The 15,998-nt window shown below is 32.3% G+C and overlaps 2 protein-coding genes across 3 annotated transcripts in view; both read right to left on the reverse strand.

The window, feature by feature from the left end:
* Positions 1 to 2,626, reverse strand: LOC134710779 (uncharacterized). The gene is made up of 2 exons (XM_063571177.1): positions 2,307 to 2,626; positions 1 to 1,447 (listed from the first exon to the last, which is right to left on the reverse strand). Exons 1-2 carry the CDS (start codon positions 2,520 to 2,522, stop codon positions 1,352 to 1,354), a joined length of 312 nt encoding a protein of 103 aa, XP_063427247.1. The 5' UTR covers positions 2,523 to 2,626; the 3' UTR covers positions 1 to 1,351.
* Positions 2,627 to 5,309: 2,683 nt separating this feature from the next.
* Positions 5,310 to 15,998, reverse strand: part of LOC134710784 (protein dispatched homolog 1-like) — a 28,100-nt gene continuing 17,411 nt past the window's right edge. For both annotated transcript variants that reach the window (XM_063571182.1, XM_063571183.1), the window contains 10 exons: positions 15,177 to 15,529; positions 13,150 to 14,732; positions 11,656 to 11,883; positions 10,962 to 11,087; positions 9,648 to 9,773; positions 9,094 to 9,226; positions 8,475 to 8,599; positions 8,006 to 8,083; positions 7,484 to 7,654; positions 5,310 to 6,819 (listed from right to left, as the gene is read on the reverse strand). In XM_063571182.1, the coding sequence (XP_063427252.1) occupies positions 6,391 to 6,819; positions 7,484 to 7,654; positions 8,006 to 8,083; positions 8,475 to 8,599; positions 9,094 to 9,226; positions 9,648 to 9,773; positions 10,962 to 11,087; positions 11,656 to 11,883; positions 13,150 to 14,732; positions 15,177 to 15,492 (3,315 nt within the window). In that variant the 5' untranslated portion in view covers positions 15,493 to 15,529 and the 3' untranslated portion in view covers positions 5,310 to 6,390. The remainder of the gene's footprint in view (positions 6,820 to 7,483; positions 7,655 to 8,005; positions 8,084 to 8,474; positions 8,600 to 9,093; positions 9,227 to 9,647; positions 9,774 to 10,961; positions 11,088 to 11,655; positions 11,884 to 13,149; positions 14,733 to 15,176; positions 15,530 to 15,998) is intronic.

The raw sequence follows: 15,998 nt of genomic DNA on the forward strand, positions 1-15,998 counted from the left end.
TGTTTAAAATATCATTTTATTCTATTAGAGATTGATGTCAATCAACAACTTATAAATGTGTATAAATCATATTCAAATACACAAACTATATACAATATAAAAAATAACAGTTTTTACAACATTACAACATTGGCACATATGTATGCTTAAATAAGGTTATCTATAATCTATATACAAAAATTAATCACAATAATAAATAATTATTATATATTGTAGTCAGCCCAGTAAGCCCCTTCATTTATCCTTTTGGTTTTTGTCAGATTATGTCCCAGCAGGGTTTCAAGGGAAGTCTATTGATCTCTATTGAATAGGCCTTTAATTTTATCAATATTCATTATCTGATTTCTTTTTTTTTTAATATTAAAAATAGCCTAGGATTGTAACTCTATCCTTGTCCTGAATACACTACTAATATATAATGGTTTTATTTTTTAATATGTTACATGAACAAGAATATAATATAGTTTCACTGTTATCATTTTCTTCATGTTGAGAAATATCTTGAAACTTAACATAATTTAAAATAGTACTTGAAAGTAAAAGAAAATTTTGAATATCTTCAAATAAATTATTTCTATAAGTGTCTGGTTTAACCTTAAATTTTTGTGAGTGATGGGCTGATAACAAAAACAAAACTAATTTCTACTATATCACAGATTTTGCTTCACATAATTTAATATCAAACATGATTTGTTTCTGATTTATGTTTACTCTGTTATTTTCTCTTTAGGCAAGGTTTCTGTGGCAACATAAAATGGGACAGTATTTTCACCAGATTAAATTAACTCATTAATTTAATTATTTTATGAATGTGGTAATCAGAAGCTCTGAGCACCTGAACAATTATGTAAAATGATGTGTGACCAGTTTAACAAAATAGCAAAATTCACTTGTCATTACTTATCATAGTTTTAAAAACACAATCTTAAGAAAAAATGCAAAACAGTTTAAGTAAAAAAGCATAATTAAAAAAAAAGGGATTTCCAATTTTGGTATGTTTTAACAGTTCACGGAATAATATATAGCAGTTAAATTTTGTAATCAAAAAAATTAAATAAATACACTATTCATAAAAATATTCATAGATATTATGTATCTTAAAAGGTCACTCTAGTCTCAAATCAGTATGTCAATATATAAAAATCACAATCAACTCTAGTCTCATACAGTATATACAAATAAGGCAGTAATTTTCATTTACATAATACTGTTCAATTATACATTTAAAATTTCAATGATTATTATGCAAACAACATTGTATATTGAACAAAAACAACAACTGAAGGACAGCGGTATAAATCTCTTGTAAAACAGATTGCACTTCACACACACAACTTCTCAATATGAATGTCTATTGACCTGCTTGTTTCTTCATTGTTTCTATTTCTTTCATCATTGTCTGCAGGGGGTCTTCTGGTTTGTTGTATACAATACTAGCTGTTAAGGCCTACAAGTAAAAAAAGATGAAACACTTACAGTACAATGTACATGGATACCAAGCCGACTGTGCAACAGTTGTATAATGAGCCAAGTCTTTAAAAACTCCATCATCATTATGGACAACAAAGATGGGTTAAGGGGGACAAGGGGCCTGGATCTGTATATACTTTTTCATGACACTTTATTTTATAATTCCGAGGGATGATGTGGTGAAAAGATTTCTTAATGTCATTATGTGACTATTTAATATTATGTATTTGCTTTGTGTTTTTCATTGGTAAAAATCTCAAGTCCACTAGTTTTAGCTTTAAAGTATACACCTTATCGCTATTTGACCGCCATAACTGGACATCACAAAAGTTCCCGTAAAATTTTGACGTCATTATTGAAAATTATAATATCTGATGCCACAATGGAAAAGATAAAGTGATTGTTGTATGACGTCAAAAGTTTAGAGGGAACAGATTTTCTGTCAAGATGAAATTTCATATTGGAATAAATGAATAAGGTCATTCAGAATTATAAATCTAACTTAAGGAATACAAAAACATGACGCTTCCATCTCAATGATCTCAAGCAGCCAACAAATGTTACGTATATAAATATATTGTACCAAGGATTTGTATAGTTAACTATACAAATCCTTGATTGTACCCAATAAATAGATATAATTATCTAATTTTTCAATAATTACAACTGACAAATTGTTTTCAAGGAACTTGAATACAATTAACAGATTAACAACTTTTAAAAACAAGACGCAAAAATTAAATGTATGTATGGTAGTGCATGCATGGCTACTGCAAACTTATATGGGGACCCTTATATGGTGATCTGTATTCTTAAAACTTGCATTGTCTAGTTACCTGAAAAAGTTGCATGACATTATGCTTTTCTAGATATTTGATTGCTTTTCCATAAGGATCTTGGATCGGTTCAACGTAATCTTTTGGTTTTTCTTCTGTTGATTCCTCTGTCTCTGCAGTATTACCACCAGCGCTAGCCACGTTTTCGAAAGCCTTGTTCATGGCAGATTCTATTTCTGCCTTTGCAGCCTGAAGTATCTTTTCTTGATCTGCCATTTTTATCAGTTATCTGTTTAAAGTTCACGTCTCAAGTAAAAATAGTTTAAACCACCATATTGTTTACAATCGTCATGGCACCTGCTTGGGTACTATAAAATGCTAATGGGTTGTTTTTAAAACGAAAAATCGTACCGGACTAATGTTCCGGATTTTCTTTGAAATCTTGACCGAATATTGGTTCGTTTTCTAAACTTTTATGAAAAAATATCAAAAAGAAATCGCTAAGATTATACAAAAAAAGAAGGGTTAAAAAATTAACATCTATTAATTTGCTTTGAATCCGGTAGGTAAACGGACAGAAAGTCTTTTTGACCGTGACTTTTTGTCTGTGACATTCATCCTGTGATTTTCTGTCAGTCCTACATTCGCCGGCAACAGTTCTTATTTGAATATGACGGATTAAAAATGAGATAGCAATCTCAGATTAAAAGAGGTAGCCGGGAGTATATCCAGAATTTTTATATGACTAAACCATAAAGAAAACATAACCATTCCTTGAATATGATGTAGAGTAAACCGGGGATTAATAATACTTGTTAATATTTGTATATTCCGAAGGGTTGATTCATGTCTTCATGATGCCCGGGGAGGGTGAGCGAATCCTGCTACACTGAAGTGTGTCGCTCGTCATGTTTCTCACGCTCATGATATCTTAACTGCAACTGCAGGGATTTGTTTTAAAAATTGCTGTTGGCACTGAAGTAGTTTTACTGAGAAATTTCTTAGGTGTTTTATAGTGGTAGCAAAGGATGCTTTGATTTTAATGTCCAGATTCGGCCAATCCCGTTGCATCGGCAGTATTTCTAATGTTTACCAATGCTTTGTTTACTCGTCTGCATAACGTAACACATTATCAACCTGTATGGTATCTTTTTGGTGAGCTTTCCATCTTGTTGTTTCACAGAAAATTTGATGAAGGAAATCGCCGTGACACAGTTTTCTGAAAACTTTATTTTGTGCTTCCTTTGGTGTTATTCCTTCTTACGATTTGTCCATGTATTGGAATAACCCACAGCGCTTTTCTCTATAAAATAGTAACATAAACAAACAAATAGGTTTTTCATACTTTAGTAGAAATCTTTCTTTTGTTATTATGCCTTAAATTTTGCATGTCTGTGTATTTTTATTTGTGCTTAATTTTAACTGTGCTTACATTTTAGTTGTGCGACAGTTTTGGCATTTTTAGCAATGCTTTGCAGGTATTTATGTAATTCAATATGACTATGCTGTTTCTATGCATTTTAAACATTTGCTGCTTATTATATAGATTGTCTGCATGGTATGTGTTTGATGATGTTGTGTTTATGTTATTCTATATTCGGCAAAAAGCTCTCAAGAGAATATGTCCGTATTGTTATATGTGAATCGAACAAACAAAAAACTTTCGTATTCGTATACAGGTATGTTGACGATGTTCTTTCCATTCAAAATCCAAACATTTCTGATTTGGTTTCACTAATATCTCATCAGGAACAAGCTAAGAGATCAAATAAATTACTGATACAGCTTCCTCTGCCTCATACCAGATGCTCAATAACAAACGAGGCGGCAAGATCAATTTTAAAATTTTAAGTTTTGAACAAAATACTTTCTTTATCACGATATTCAAGAGCTTGTAATTATATAATAGTTCTCGAGTTCGCTTTAGGCGTTTTGAATTTATGAGAATTTTCCAAAACATGGTTTCTCAATGAAATAAGCATAATAGCCTTCGGCTCAGTCATTACCACTTTCTTAGTCAATACCACTGTCCTGTGGGCAGTCCATATATCACGATAATAACCAGTTCTTCAAGAACTATTATATAAATATAACCGACTCCAACTTCGTCATCGGTTTCTGAACACAAAAAAAATCAATAAGACAGGGTTTTGTCAAAGAGTGGCCTTGGACAATTTCCTCAAAACGTTTATATTGAATGGATAATTATTCAATGTCTACTTCACAAAACCTACAAGATGGTCTTGAGTTACATAAATGTATAGATGTATGTTCTGAAGTTGTTTATCCTTTTTCTTTACTTAGCAGTTTTCACTTTTCTTGTCTCTGTGCGCTTTTACCATATGTTCCTTTTGGTCGTATAGCGCTTGAAGTGACTCTGCATGTATGCATCCAACTATCAGGATTCGGCTTTGGGTGTTTCTTGTGCAGATGGGTCCAGAGATGCGATTCAGACGCAAGATGATTTTACATGTTTTTTTTCTCATTTTTTAAAACTTTTGTATAATATATTTTACTTTATAATCCATTCTTTATTGAGAAAGTGTAAACTGTATACTGTATGTACTTTTAACTAGAAAAGCGTTTTGTTGGCGTCTTTGTCATATTGTATTGTATATGTGTTTCAATCTTTTAGTCAGTTGATTTACATGTAGTCAGTTTTGTTAGTTTGTCTGCTATGCATACAAAAACAGTTTCGGCTGCTTGATCTCAATCATTCTCACATGAACCTATAAAAATATAATGTCGGTTTGGGTTGCCCAATTTTGTCAATATAACTGATCATACAACTGAAAGTTTTAGCTAGCTTTCAAACCAGGTTGAACAACTATATATCTTTGGGAAATGTTCCCCTTTTCGGATTAACTTTGAGTTCGGTATTTCTGTTGACAGTTTTTGTAAAGTAATCTGCCGTGAACAGGTCCGCTTATTAACATTTGAGATTTATTTTCATGGATTATTCGAGGAACTCCTTTTTTTAATTGCAGCAGTTATAGATATGTAAATTTTGCAATAATTGAATTCGCCTTGTTAGATATAAGACATTGCTTAAATCCTCCTCAAAGCATGATTATAGACTTATTGACAAGTTTCTTCTCTTTCTTAAGTAAAGATTAGTCTGAACAAAACCGTCACAATTCTTTTTAAATCGCCTTTATCTAAATGAAGTACGTTTCATTGTTTGCATCTTTTGTATAAACCAAATATTGTATTGACATGTTTGCAATTATATTACACTTGTTTCACTGGATAAAGTCATACACCTCTCATATAACAAATGAGAAGAAATCATTTGAAAGTATATTTACATATTCTCGTATAACCATTTCTAACAATTTAAGATTTTGGTAAATTGATTATGGCAAACTCTAATAAGTGTTCAAAAGTTTCATCTAAAATTAGCAGAAAACAATATCACCTCTTTGACTAACTGTAGAACCTAAAGGAACATTGGAATGTCTAAATGTTTATGGATAAGAGTCCTCGGTATTGAGACAAAATCTTTTTTTTTCATAAACTATGCCTTATAAATAAAAATTATATCGAAAACATCATAATAACAATTATACATATCTTCGCAGTTATCACAATAGTTTGATGCCTGAATCGTACGTATATGTCTTCGCAATTATCACATTACAGAAGGTCGATGCCTGAATCGTTCGTATCGTTGCAGTTATTCCGATAGTTCAATTCTGAATCGCACGTTACATCACAACTAACATAATATTTGAATGTGTCACTCGCATCATAGATGTAATACCTCGCATTTATCATCGCAATAATCTCAATTGTTTGATGTCTAAATCACCCGTACCATTCAATTACTCTCAAATGTAAATGTCTGAATTGCATGTGTCATCGCAATTAACTCAACAGTTCAATGTATGAATTACATATTATAGCAAATATCTCAAAAGTTTAATGTCTGAACCCTACGTTCTTTGCAATTAACTCGATAGTTCAATGTCTGAAGCGTCCGTTTCATACGGTAATAATTTCAGTATAATTTTATACTAGTATTTCAATGTCTGAATCGCGCGTCTCATCGCAATAAACTCAACAATTCAATTTCTCAATCGTCCGAATCATTGTGATAATCTCGGCGGTTTATTCAATGCCTGAATCACACGTATCTCCGCCATTAACTCAATAGTTCAATGTCTGAATCATACGTTTCATCGCAATTAACCCTCACATATTTCTGTTTCCTTTGACACTTCAATTTCATCGCTTTCACAATTGCTGGAATTGACCCAGTATTTCCCTCAGGTCCCCATGATGCCATAAATGCAGGAAATAACAGAAATGAAAACAGAAAAGATGTTCCGATTGTGCACATCACAAATATTCCAAATTGATATGAAAATTGGATTTCAGCAAACAGCATAAAAACAGCAGCACCAAAGGTTGTTATCGCCCCTGATAATACAGACAGACCCATGGCTTCTAACATGCTCTTTACGCGACCTTTCCGATCGGTAAATGGCGAGGTTCTGTATGCCTCTGCAAAATGCACCACATAATCAACTGATAATCCTACGATCAAACTCAGATTAATCGATTCTAAAACCTGAAAAAGAATATACAATATAAATGAACAGGTAAACTTTCTGAAAAAAATAAATCAACACAATATAAATTTGGTGCGTTCGAATATAAGCACTTTTCTGGATGCACCTTCATCATGATTGCCCAAAGCAAACGAGACAAGCTAAATATTTTTATGAACCGAAATATGTGAAGAGCTTTTCGATCAAAATGGACCAAAAATAATAGCCCTATAAACTAAGGTTAAGTTTACCCGAGTGAGTTTTAACACCTTATTCAATCTTTTTTTTTTTTTTATCTATAAACGGTCAATTTTAGATAGGTTCGACGTACTGACTACTAAGTTATCAGTAGTAATATCAGTGAGGCCTATAGCGCACCAGCAGCGGTATCGGACTATCCACTTGGTGCGGTAAAATTTGAAAACAACACTTTATTTCAAGCGTTTTTGGATTTACCTTCACTGGGAACATTCAAAGCCGAATATTTGGAAGTCAAGGATGTATTAAAACCAAAAGGATATCCTTTTCTCATTTTTTTTTATGATAAACACCAATTTTACGCAAGGCTATTACATTGTACAATACACTATTTTCGACAGTCCGTCGCGTAGTGATCTTCTTACGATATTCAACAAAACGTTTTTTTGTTCAATCCTTACCATACCTTCTTAAACATCGACTTACCCCTAGTTTCCATCCAATCAATGGTATTAAACCAACCACAACCATGGTTATCATAGTAATACAAATGGTAGCAAGAAAGCCAATCACCACATTCAGTGTCGTAATAGTTAAAATTGGAAATGCCAATGATATTCCAATGACAACACCTCTCACTGCAGATTTCACAAGGGTCTGAAAATAAATTGAACCTGTAAGCCCGCTGATATATATAATACAACCAATTCACAGAAAACAATCGCATTCTGAACATTGTTTTATTTTACAATTCATGAATTGGCACTAGATATATGCTAGTGTAGATTTATAGTAAAGTCCTTTTGTAACCAAAAGTATGTTAACATTCTTTTAATTAATTGAAGACATACTGACGCAATTGTGTTTGCAAATAATTGTTCAGTTACGGTCATATTAAACAAACCTATTTTTGAATGGTTAGATTTCTGCGTTAAAGTAAGAAACAACTTCTCGATAAAACGTTAACCAATGTGTTATGCTTGAGATTCAACTTGTTCATATCCATACCTCTTGAATTTTTATCCAGTGCCACGATTCTTGCGTAGATTGGAAGCCACTTTTCATAGAACTTGGCATCTTTGATACCTAGTTTCAAAATGATTTAAATTCATAAGTACATTATCTAAACAAAACCTACATACAAATGTTGACAAATGTCAGATGTCTCTTTTCCCATCTATTTCTAGGAGATGTACTGAAAAGTGATCATGTTTTAAGGTTAGCAAAACTAATCTATCGTTCTATGGATTTTTTTTTCAATTTGATAAAGTACAATGTTGCAGGTATACTTGAGCCGAAGTTGAGTCAGTTCTATTGATCCGACCTAGAAAATTTCATTTGGATTGGTTTATTATATACCATCATTTTTTAATAATTTTTTAATAACTAAGTATTCGGATATATTTTCTTATACGTGTGGTTGTATTTATGTGTTTTTTGTTTACATTTAACACGTGAAACTATAAAATTATTTTACCTCCTGCTGTATAAATTTTTCCCACAAATGATAGATTGGTTTGCCTTCTCGATATCCAAGGTTTTGAAACATAAATGTTGTGTTGATTTCTATTGCAACAACTCGCAATCTTGTTCCATACGTTCCTAAATAAAAATTGATGGCATCAATTTATTAATTTCTATTTTTTTTTTTAAATCTAATCTCCAAGCAATAGCAACCGTTCTTTAGCTATACTTGTTTATGCACCCTTGTTCTATAAAATAGCCTGTTATACCGGTAGTATACTCTCAATATATTATATACCCAGGTAATATCAAATAATCAGGAAACACAAATTGAACACATCACGTGTGGGAAAACTTGATTTAAAAAAGAGAGGAACCAGATACCAAAGGGACATTCAAACTCATAAGTCGTAAAACAACTGAAATTACAAAAAAAAACAAAAAAAAAAACAGTATACAAATCTCAACAGAGAAAATCGAAAACTAAGCAACACGAAATCAGTGTATTTATAAAAAAAGAAGATGTGGTATGATTGCCAATGAGACAACTATCCACAGAAGACCAAAATGACACAGACATTAACAACTATAGGTCACCGTACGACCTTCAACAATGAGCAAAGCATAGTTACCTATATACGACGATCTGTTGAACTGTTGCGTTACTCCTGGTATTGTCATCTCACCAATGAGACGATGATATGTCAAGAAGTCTTCAGTGAGGGTGTGTGTATATCCATTAGTTAGCCAATACGATACAAGAATCTACAATTTGTAATAAAATTCATTTTACTTGTCAATAAGTAAAATTTATAAAATAAAACTTTAGTAAGAGGCTCAAAGGAACCTGTTAGCCCTGTATCGCAAATTCACTGTTACATATATACGATACACTAATTTTATAAAATAATTAGGAAATCCACATTTCAACTAATTAACATAAATTATGAATAAATACGAATATAAATATTATGCCCATGTCACTATGACCAGGGACGTATATATAAGTCCTTGCTATGACCAATTCACACAACCACATTTCAGTCTTTCTTCAGCCTATTTTCATAGACAACTACCAGAAATTTAAACTTATTTAATTTGATACGACACAGGCGGACGGACATATAAACCGGCAATACCATGCATTCTATATAAATGTAAGAGGATCAAAATGCGTCCGTCTTACCTCAAAATATCTGTTAAAATCTATTGGTATACTTGATATGTTGTATATCTGCAAATTCTTTTTCATGAACGGAACAACAGATTCTTTTGTAAATGGAAAAGGAATATTTTCCAAATAACCATTATTCTGAAAATACATAATAAAACAAGTGAAAATGCGAGCTACTGCTCACTGATGATACCCCCGCCGCAAGTGGATAATATGATAGTGTAAAAATATGCAAGTGTTCGGTAAACAGGAAGTTGTCGAGTGATGAATCTGAAAACGCATCACACGATATAGCTGACTTATATAAATCCTGAAACCAAATTTCAGAAATCTTTGTATTGTAGTTCCTGAGAAAAATGTGACGAAAATTTTCAACTTGGCTATCATGTGAAAAATCATACAAGTGTTCGATAAACAAGAAGTTGTTAAGTGATCAATCTGAAAACGCATCACACGGTATAGCTGACATAGATAAACCCTGAAACCAAATTTCAGAAATCCTTGTATTGCAGTTCCTGAGAAAAATGCGACGAAAAATATTCATGGGACGGACAGTCGCACGGACTGACTGACGGACTGACGGACTAACGGAAGGACAGACAGAGGTAAAACAGTATACCCCCCCCCCCTTTTTTTAAAGCGGGGGTATAATAATACATACTTTTTTATGTAAAAGTTACAGAAGGTGGTAAATGCAAACAATGGTTAATGTTTTATTGATTGAAAGACGAATCATTGGATTTCGTCTATGTTTCAAATTTGTACAAACGTTACTGGACCCTAACTTTAGTCATAATTTTGAAGAAAAAAATATATAACTTAAAATAATTGATAATGTAAATATCTTTATGGATATATGTAATGATACGCATTCAAAATGAAAATTAGATATGATACATATACAATTAGCTATCTACTTTCAAAAAGACATCTTTAGTCTGCAATAGTCAGCCATGTTATGACGTATAATTGATATCAAGTGGCACGATTCTGCCAGTTTCATCTCACCAGACAATTTCTACCGTTTTTTTTTTTTGTGTTTAAAGATTTTTTTCAGATTCAATATGATTTGTACATACATATTTCTCTTTGAAGATCTAAAATATAATGTGGTATAATTGCCAATGAGACAACTCTCCACAAGAGTCCAAAATGACACAGAAACTAATAAATAAAGGTCACCGTAAAGCCTTTTTTTTGTTTTAATATATAAGAAATAAAAGCTAGTGACTATCACATTTCAAATTTACCAAAAACGACTTTAGAAGTTAAAAAAAATAAATAGCACAATATTCAAGCCAACACTTGAGTCTTTTCTTTACTTACCTGTATAAATTTATATAAGGCCGACATAAAACATGCTATTTCTGGTTTGTAAGTCACTAGGTTCCTTTTTATTCCGTAGGATGTTATTTCTTCATCTGTAAAATTTTCTAATCGTCGGCACAAATTCTGAGAGAAAAAAAAATGTTTATATTTTCATTGCATACTTTTTCAATATAATTCAAACAAGCTAGTACAAAAAAATAAATAGACCGTAATTCAATAAGAAAACTCAATTAAAAAAAATCGCAAAAAAGATACAAGGATTGGGATCATGTATATCAGTCGCTCTTTTCGTCAACTACAACTCGTCATTGACGCTCGAATAAAAAAAAATTAAAAAGCCAAATCAACTACGATGGCGAGGCGCATTGGGGATGAGTTTGTATGTTTCGGTATAAAGAATTGTACAATAACATGATTGTACTGATGAAGATATCCCAATTTTCGGGCTTTTAAAAGTAGATTTGGCAAAATAGAAAATTATCCACTTTTAATAGGAAAGCGGAAAATAAGAATAACAGACGTCAATAATGTTGCAATCGTGCACAGGAGACACCTAGGCTGACACATACATCAACATACCATAGACTGTAATATTTTTTTTAATTTAAAAATGGATTATGTTGAGCTTATCAAATCAGGTTCTGCAAAGGTTTACATGGAAAACTGTTGTCAAGCATTATGATAGACTCACCATGAGCGAGATTTGTGCTTCTGCTGACGACATATCAAAATGTTCATCGATTTCAGACTGTCCTGTACAAGAGTCACCTGACTTCCAGTCACATGATTCCATATTTTGTGGCTTCATGCCCCACGTGAGATGAACCTTGTTGTAACTGTCATCATAGTTCTGTTGGAACCCAGAGAAATGGCGGTCTATAGCTTTTGCATAGTTGTTGGATTCTCTGTAAACTTTAACCTGGAAGCGAAAAAGAGTGCATTTGTTTTATTTAGATTCTCAATTGGTGTTTTCTTTTTACAAAATGAAGTTTCTGAAATTTTAAGAATAAAACAAGGGGACACACACAAAGAAATTTTACCAAGTAGCTTGCTCCACCAGAAGCTGCCAGTACTCTACCCTGCTGGTACAGTACTTTGGAAATCCTGCCACAGACCATGGCCGCGGCAGATTCTCTTAACTCCTTCAAGGAGAAAATCAGCACGTACAGCTTCTAATTGGACAAACTTGTATTAACCTGTCTTATACGACTTCGATTTGAACTGCACATAGTCTAATTGTGTGATAATGCTCCAGAGGAGCCCTGCACTGTATGGAAAGAAGAACTTTTATAATTGGATGTACATGTATTGCTTGTAAATTAGAAGCTTGGTTATATATGACTGGGGAATTCCAAAGTTATTTCAAGACATGGCAGAACTCATAATTTCTCGTTGACTATACTGAGCTGATGATACTATTTTGGCTCTAATAGTCCAACAGCAGTGGTATCTATACCCAGCGCTTAAAATATTGAAATAACACAATTTATGTTGGTTTTATCATGCATGTATATTTTATTTTACAGATGAATTCAATATTGAAATATCAAACATTAAAACGTGTTTATTTGCTTTGTGACTCTGCAATATGCACAGGTATATTTTTAATTACATTTAATGAATGGCTATCATTTATTTTGAATTTATTGAACCATAAAACTAATTTTTGACTCTTCACATTGAATAATCCGCGAAGCGTATTATGTAAAATGTGAAGAGTCAAAAATTAGTTTTATGGTTCAATAAAATCAAAATAAATTATTGCCATTCATTATAAATAAATTTCTATCAAAAATAAGGCTCAAAGAACTGTTTATATAATTTGTATTAACAAAAACAACGTACACACATGTTGGCGTATGAATACTCAACGTCATAGTGGGCGTGTCGCCATAAAAATTGACAACATTGAAAATAAAACTAATAATTTTAACCAATCAGAAGACAGTTGATACACCAAATTTATTTATATTTGATTAAATCAGGTAAAAAAAGTCTATATGCAAATTGTCATCAATATTTCAATATGGGCCAAAACTGAGTCCGATGAGATTTTCTGAAAACTATAAACCGAGGAGATTATGTTAAGTGATTTACTTGTATCTAGCACTGGACAATGAGAAAATAAAAGATATTTTTTGTTCTGTCGTTGTGGAATCTAAAAAATAAAATATGAATAGCTTACCTGTGAACTGTCAGCTTCTAAAGTTGTAGCGCTGTATGTAAAAAATGCAGTTATCACTAGGAAAATAAGGGGTATTACTATTCTAACTGGTTTCCAAATCATAAAATTGTAGAATTTATTCTCCAAAAACCAAACTACTTTATTTTTATTTTCGATATGATGTACTGTGTCAAGTATTGTTTCATTTTCCTCGTTCGCTTTATCTTGTAGCTGCAGCTGGTGATAAGTCCTATCTTGGGAGCCATCATTGTTATCACAAAATGTTCGGTTTTGGTGTGCTGCAATTAATATCTCTTGACTTTCTGTTCGTACCGACATTGTTGTCCTAGAACATGGGACCAGTCTAGCAAAACATGGCGTTATTATTTCAGAGTGAAACAAAATTACGATCGGAAAGCATGTGAGGTCAAATAAAAAGTTTACACCAACGAGCATTCCTGTAAAGATTCCGAAAGAAGCAACGGGCATCAACGGGGAAGGCGCACTCACAAGAAACGCTGCCATGGTTGTTAGCGATGTCACAAATGTCGTTTTTGCTGCTTTCAAATAACAGTCTGCGAGACGATGAGCTTTCGATGGATATCTGGTATGTTTTGATAGTATCCAAGTGTCATAGAATATAAAGATATCATCCGCCCCAATTCCAAGAATTATAAACACAGAAATAATATGAAAAAATCCAAAATATTTATACTGAAGAACAAACCTATATATAAGATTTGTTAAGAGAAAACTCGTGAAAATACTCAGTATTCCAAAAAATGTTATCCAGAAAGACTTAGTCTGGAACCACATGAATATGTAAATAAACAAAAAACTTCCAATAGCTAACTTCATATTTCTAAATGCTTCATTATAAACATCATACAGATACATCTTAATGCTATAATAATATACGGTCATATGTCCGTCTAGTACCTCGTCTTGGATTCTTATTATCTCTTTTTGAATTTTCAAAACCATATATTCTCGATATTTATTTTCATTATAATGTTCTTTCGATTTCCAACTAAATAACATAAATATTCGTGTTCTTGACGAAATCTGGTTTCCATTACAAGGATCATAACCCTTTTCCAAAAGTGGTAGGAGAAACACTCTGGTTTTATTATTCTTGACGGCTTTACATATGATACTTGATGCGTTTTTAAAGGACCCTGAATTGAAGACTCTGTCAACATCTGAATACGTGCCATCAAAGAGCCGGAGAACTGATATGGATTTCTCGCAACCATTTTGGAGACTAGGGTAGCAAAACTCGGCTTGAAAGTCTTGTCTATAGAACAATTTCGATTCTGTTTCATTCAGTAACTTCATATTTATCTCCGAGAAAATATCATCGCCTTCAAATATAAGTTCGAGTGTTTCTGAAAGCTGTTTTCGAGGTTTAACACCAACAATGGGATGTATGACTTTATTTTTGTAATGCATTGCATACCGCCATGCCAGATCTTGTGTATGCGAGGTATCATTATAAAGAACCAATGGCAAGTCTTGAAAACTTATTGGAAAGACGTTATAACTTTTGACTATCAGCAGTATAGTTGTTATCACGATTGATGTATGCAATCCTAGTGTAGCAGCTACAAGTGAAATAAAGTAAAATTATTAAAACAATTTCATTGTTCTTACCTCGAATTAAAGTAACAGGTCACATCATTGGTTGAATTTCAAGGATAAGGACATTTTGACAAATCATAAGTTTTTGGTGATGGACGCTTTTGAAATAATTACCAGGGTATATTTGATTCTGATATGACGACTGATATGGCTCGCATGAACAAATGATAAATATCGTCAATGTGTGCCATTAAAATATTAAATACATATTTATGTTCTCAAAGCTTATCCTTCCATTGCATTATTTAAAAGGACATTGATTTTTGTTTTATTGCAGTCGCTGAAATCACTGACTGTGAATAAAAATAGAAAAGTACTTTGATGATTTTTAATTTCTAATGTCCATACATTGCCTGATTTTGACCACGATGAATCACGATGATTGTTTATCATGTTTACAAACTTACCAAATGAAATACAAAGGTGTGTTTCGATAAACTGGCAGTATTTTAGAAGAAATCGTGGAGTGGCACTGTGGTTTACTGTGTTGTTTTCCCTGTTATTCAATGGTGACGTAATTTTGTCTTCTTCGTCAGTAATATCACTGGCTGGTGTCAAACTCTCATTAGCATACATTTGGCTTGTACTTTCTTCGCTATGTTCAACAATGCATCTCTCAATGCTGTTTTGTCCCTCTAGTGCATCTTCCACTGAGTCTAAGACTCGGCTGTTTCTTTCAAGTTCAGATTCTATGCAAACCCCAAATTCTGATCTTCTTTCCATTTTACTTTATTGCTATGCTTTTTTCACATACCAATTTCTGCATAAAGGATCATAAAGGTATAAGTAAAAATCAATTTAATTTAATTAAAAATTAAAATAGTATCAGTTATGTAATATCGATATTTATAACTTTGGGATTTAAATCAATATACAAATGTAGTTAAAGAACACTTTTGATACTATCATGACACCATTTGTTATTATAAAAAAAATCAACCGTGAAATTTGTTGTTTTATTTTGTGAAAGATTTAAATTTTTTAATCACGCCTGTATATTAAGCTTAATTATTAATGGTCGCTATCATGTACAGACGAGTCAATTGTTTGTGGTATTGAAAAAGTGCAAAAACGAAAGTTACATATTAAAGTATTGAATTCTTAAATCGATCTTCGCTCAATTTTGCTTACCTGACAATCGATTTTTCACAGATATATGGCGTTTTCATTTAAATTTGTATGCAAGTAGCGTACATTATCCAATTTTTGCAATATGCAGCCTTACACCA

This window comes from Mytilus trossulus, chromosome 3, assembly GCF_036588685.1.
Source record: "Mytilus trossulus isolate FHL-02 chromosome 3, PNRI_Mtr1.1.1.hap1, whole genome shotgun sequence".
In the NCBI taxonomy this organism is placed as follows: domain Eukaryota; kingdom Metazoa; phylum Mollusca; class Bivalvia; order Mytilida; family Mytilidae; genus Mytilus; species Mytilus trossulus.

Coding starts and splice junctions, on each gene's coding strand:
- LOC134710779 (XM_063571177.1), bottom strand. CDS start 2,522: ATGGCAGATCAAGAAAAGATACTTCAGGCTGCAAAGGCAGAAATAGAA. Junction 1,448..2,306: donor ATGTCATGCAACTTTTTCAG/GTAACTAGACAA, acceptor TTTTACTTGTAG/GCCTTAACAGCTAGTATTGT.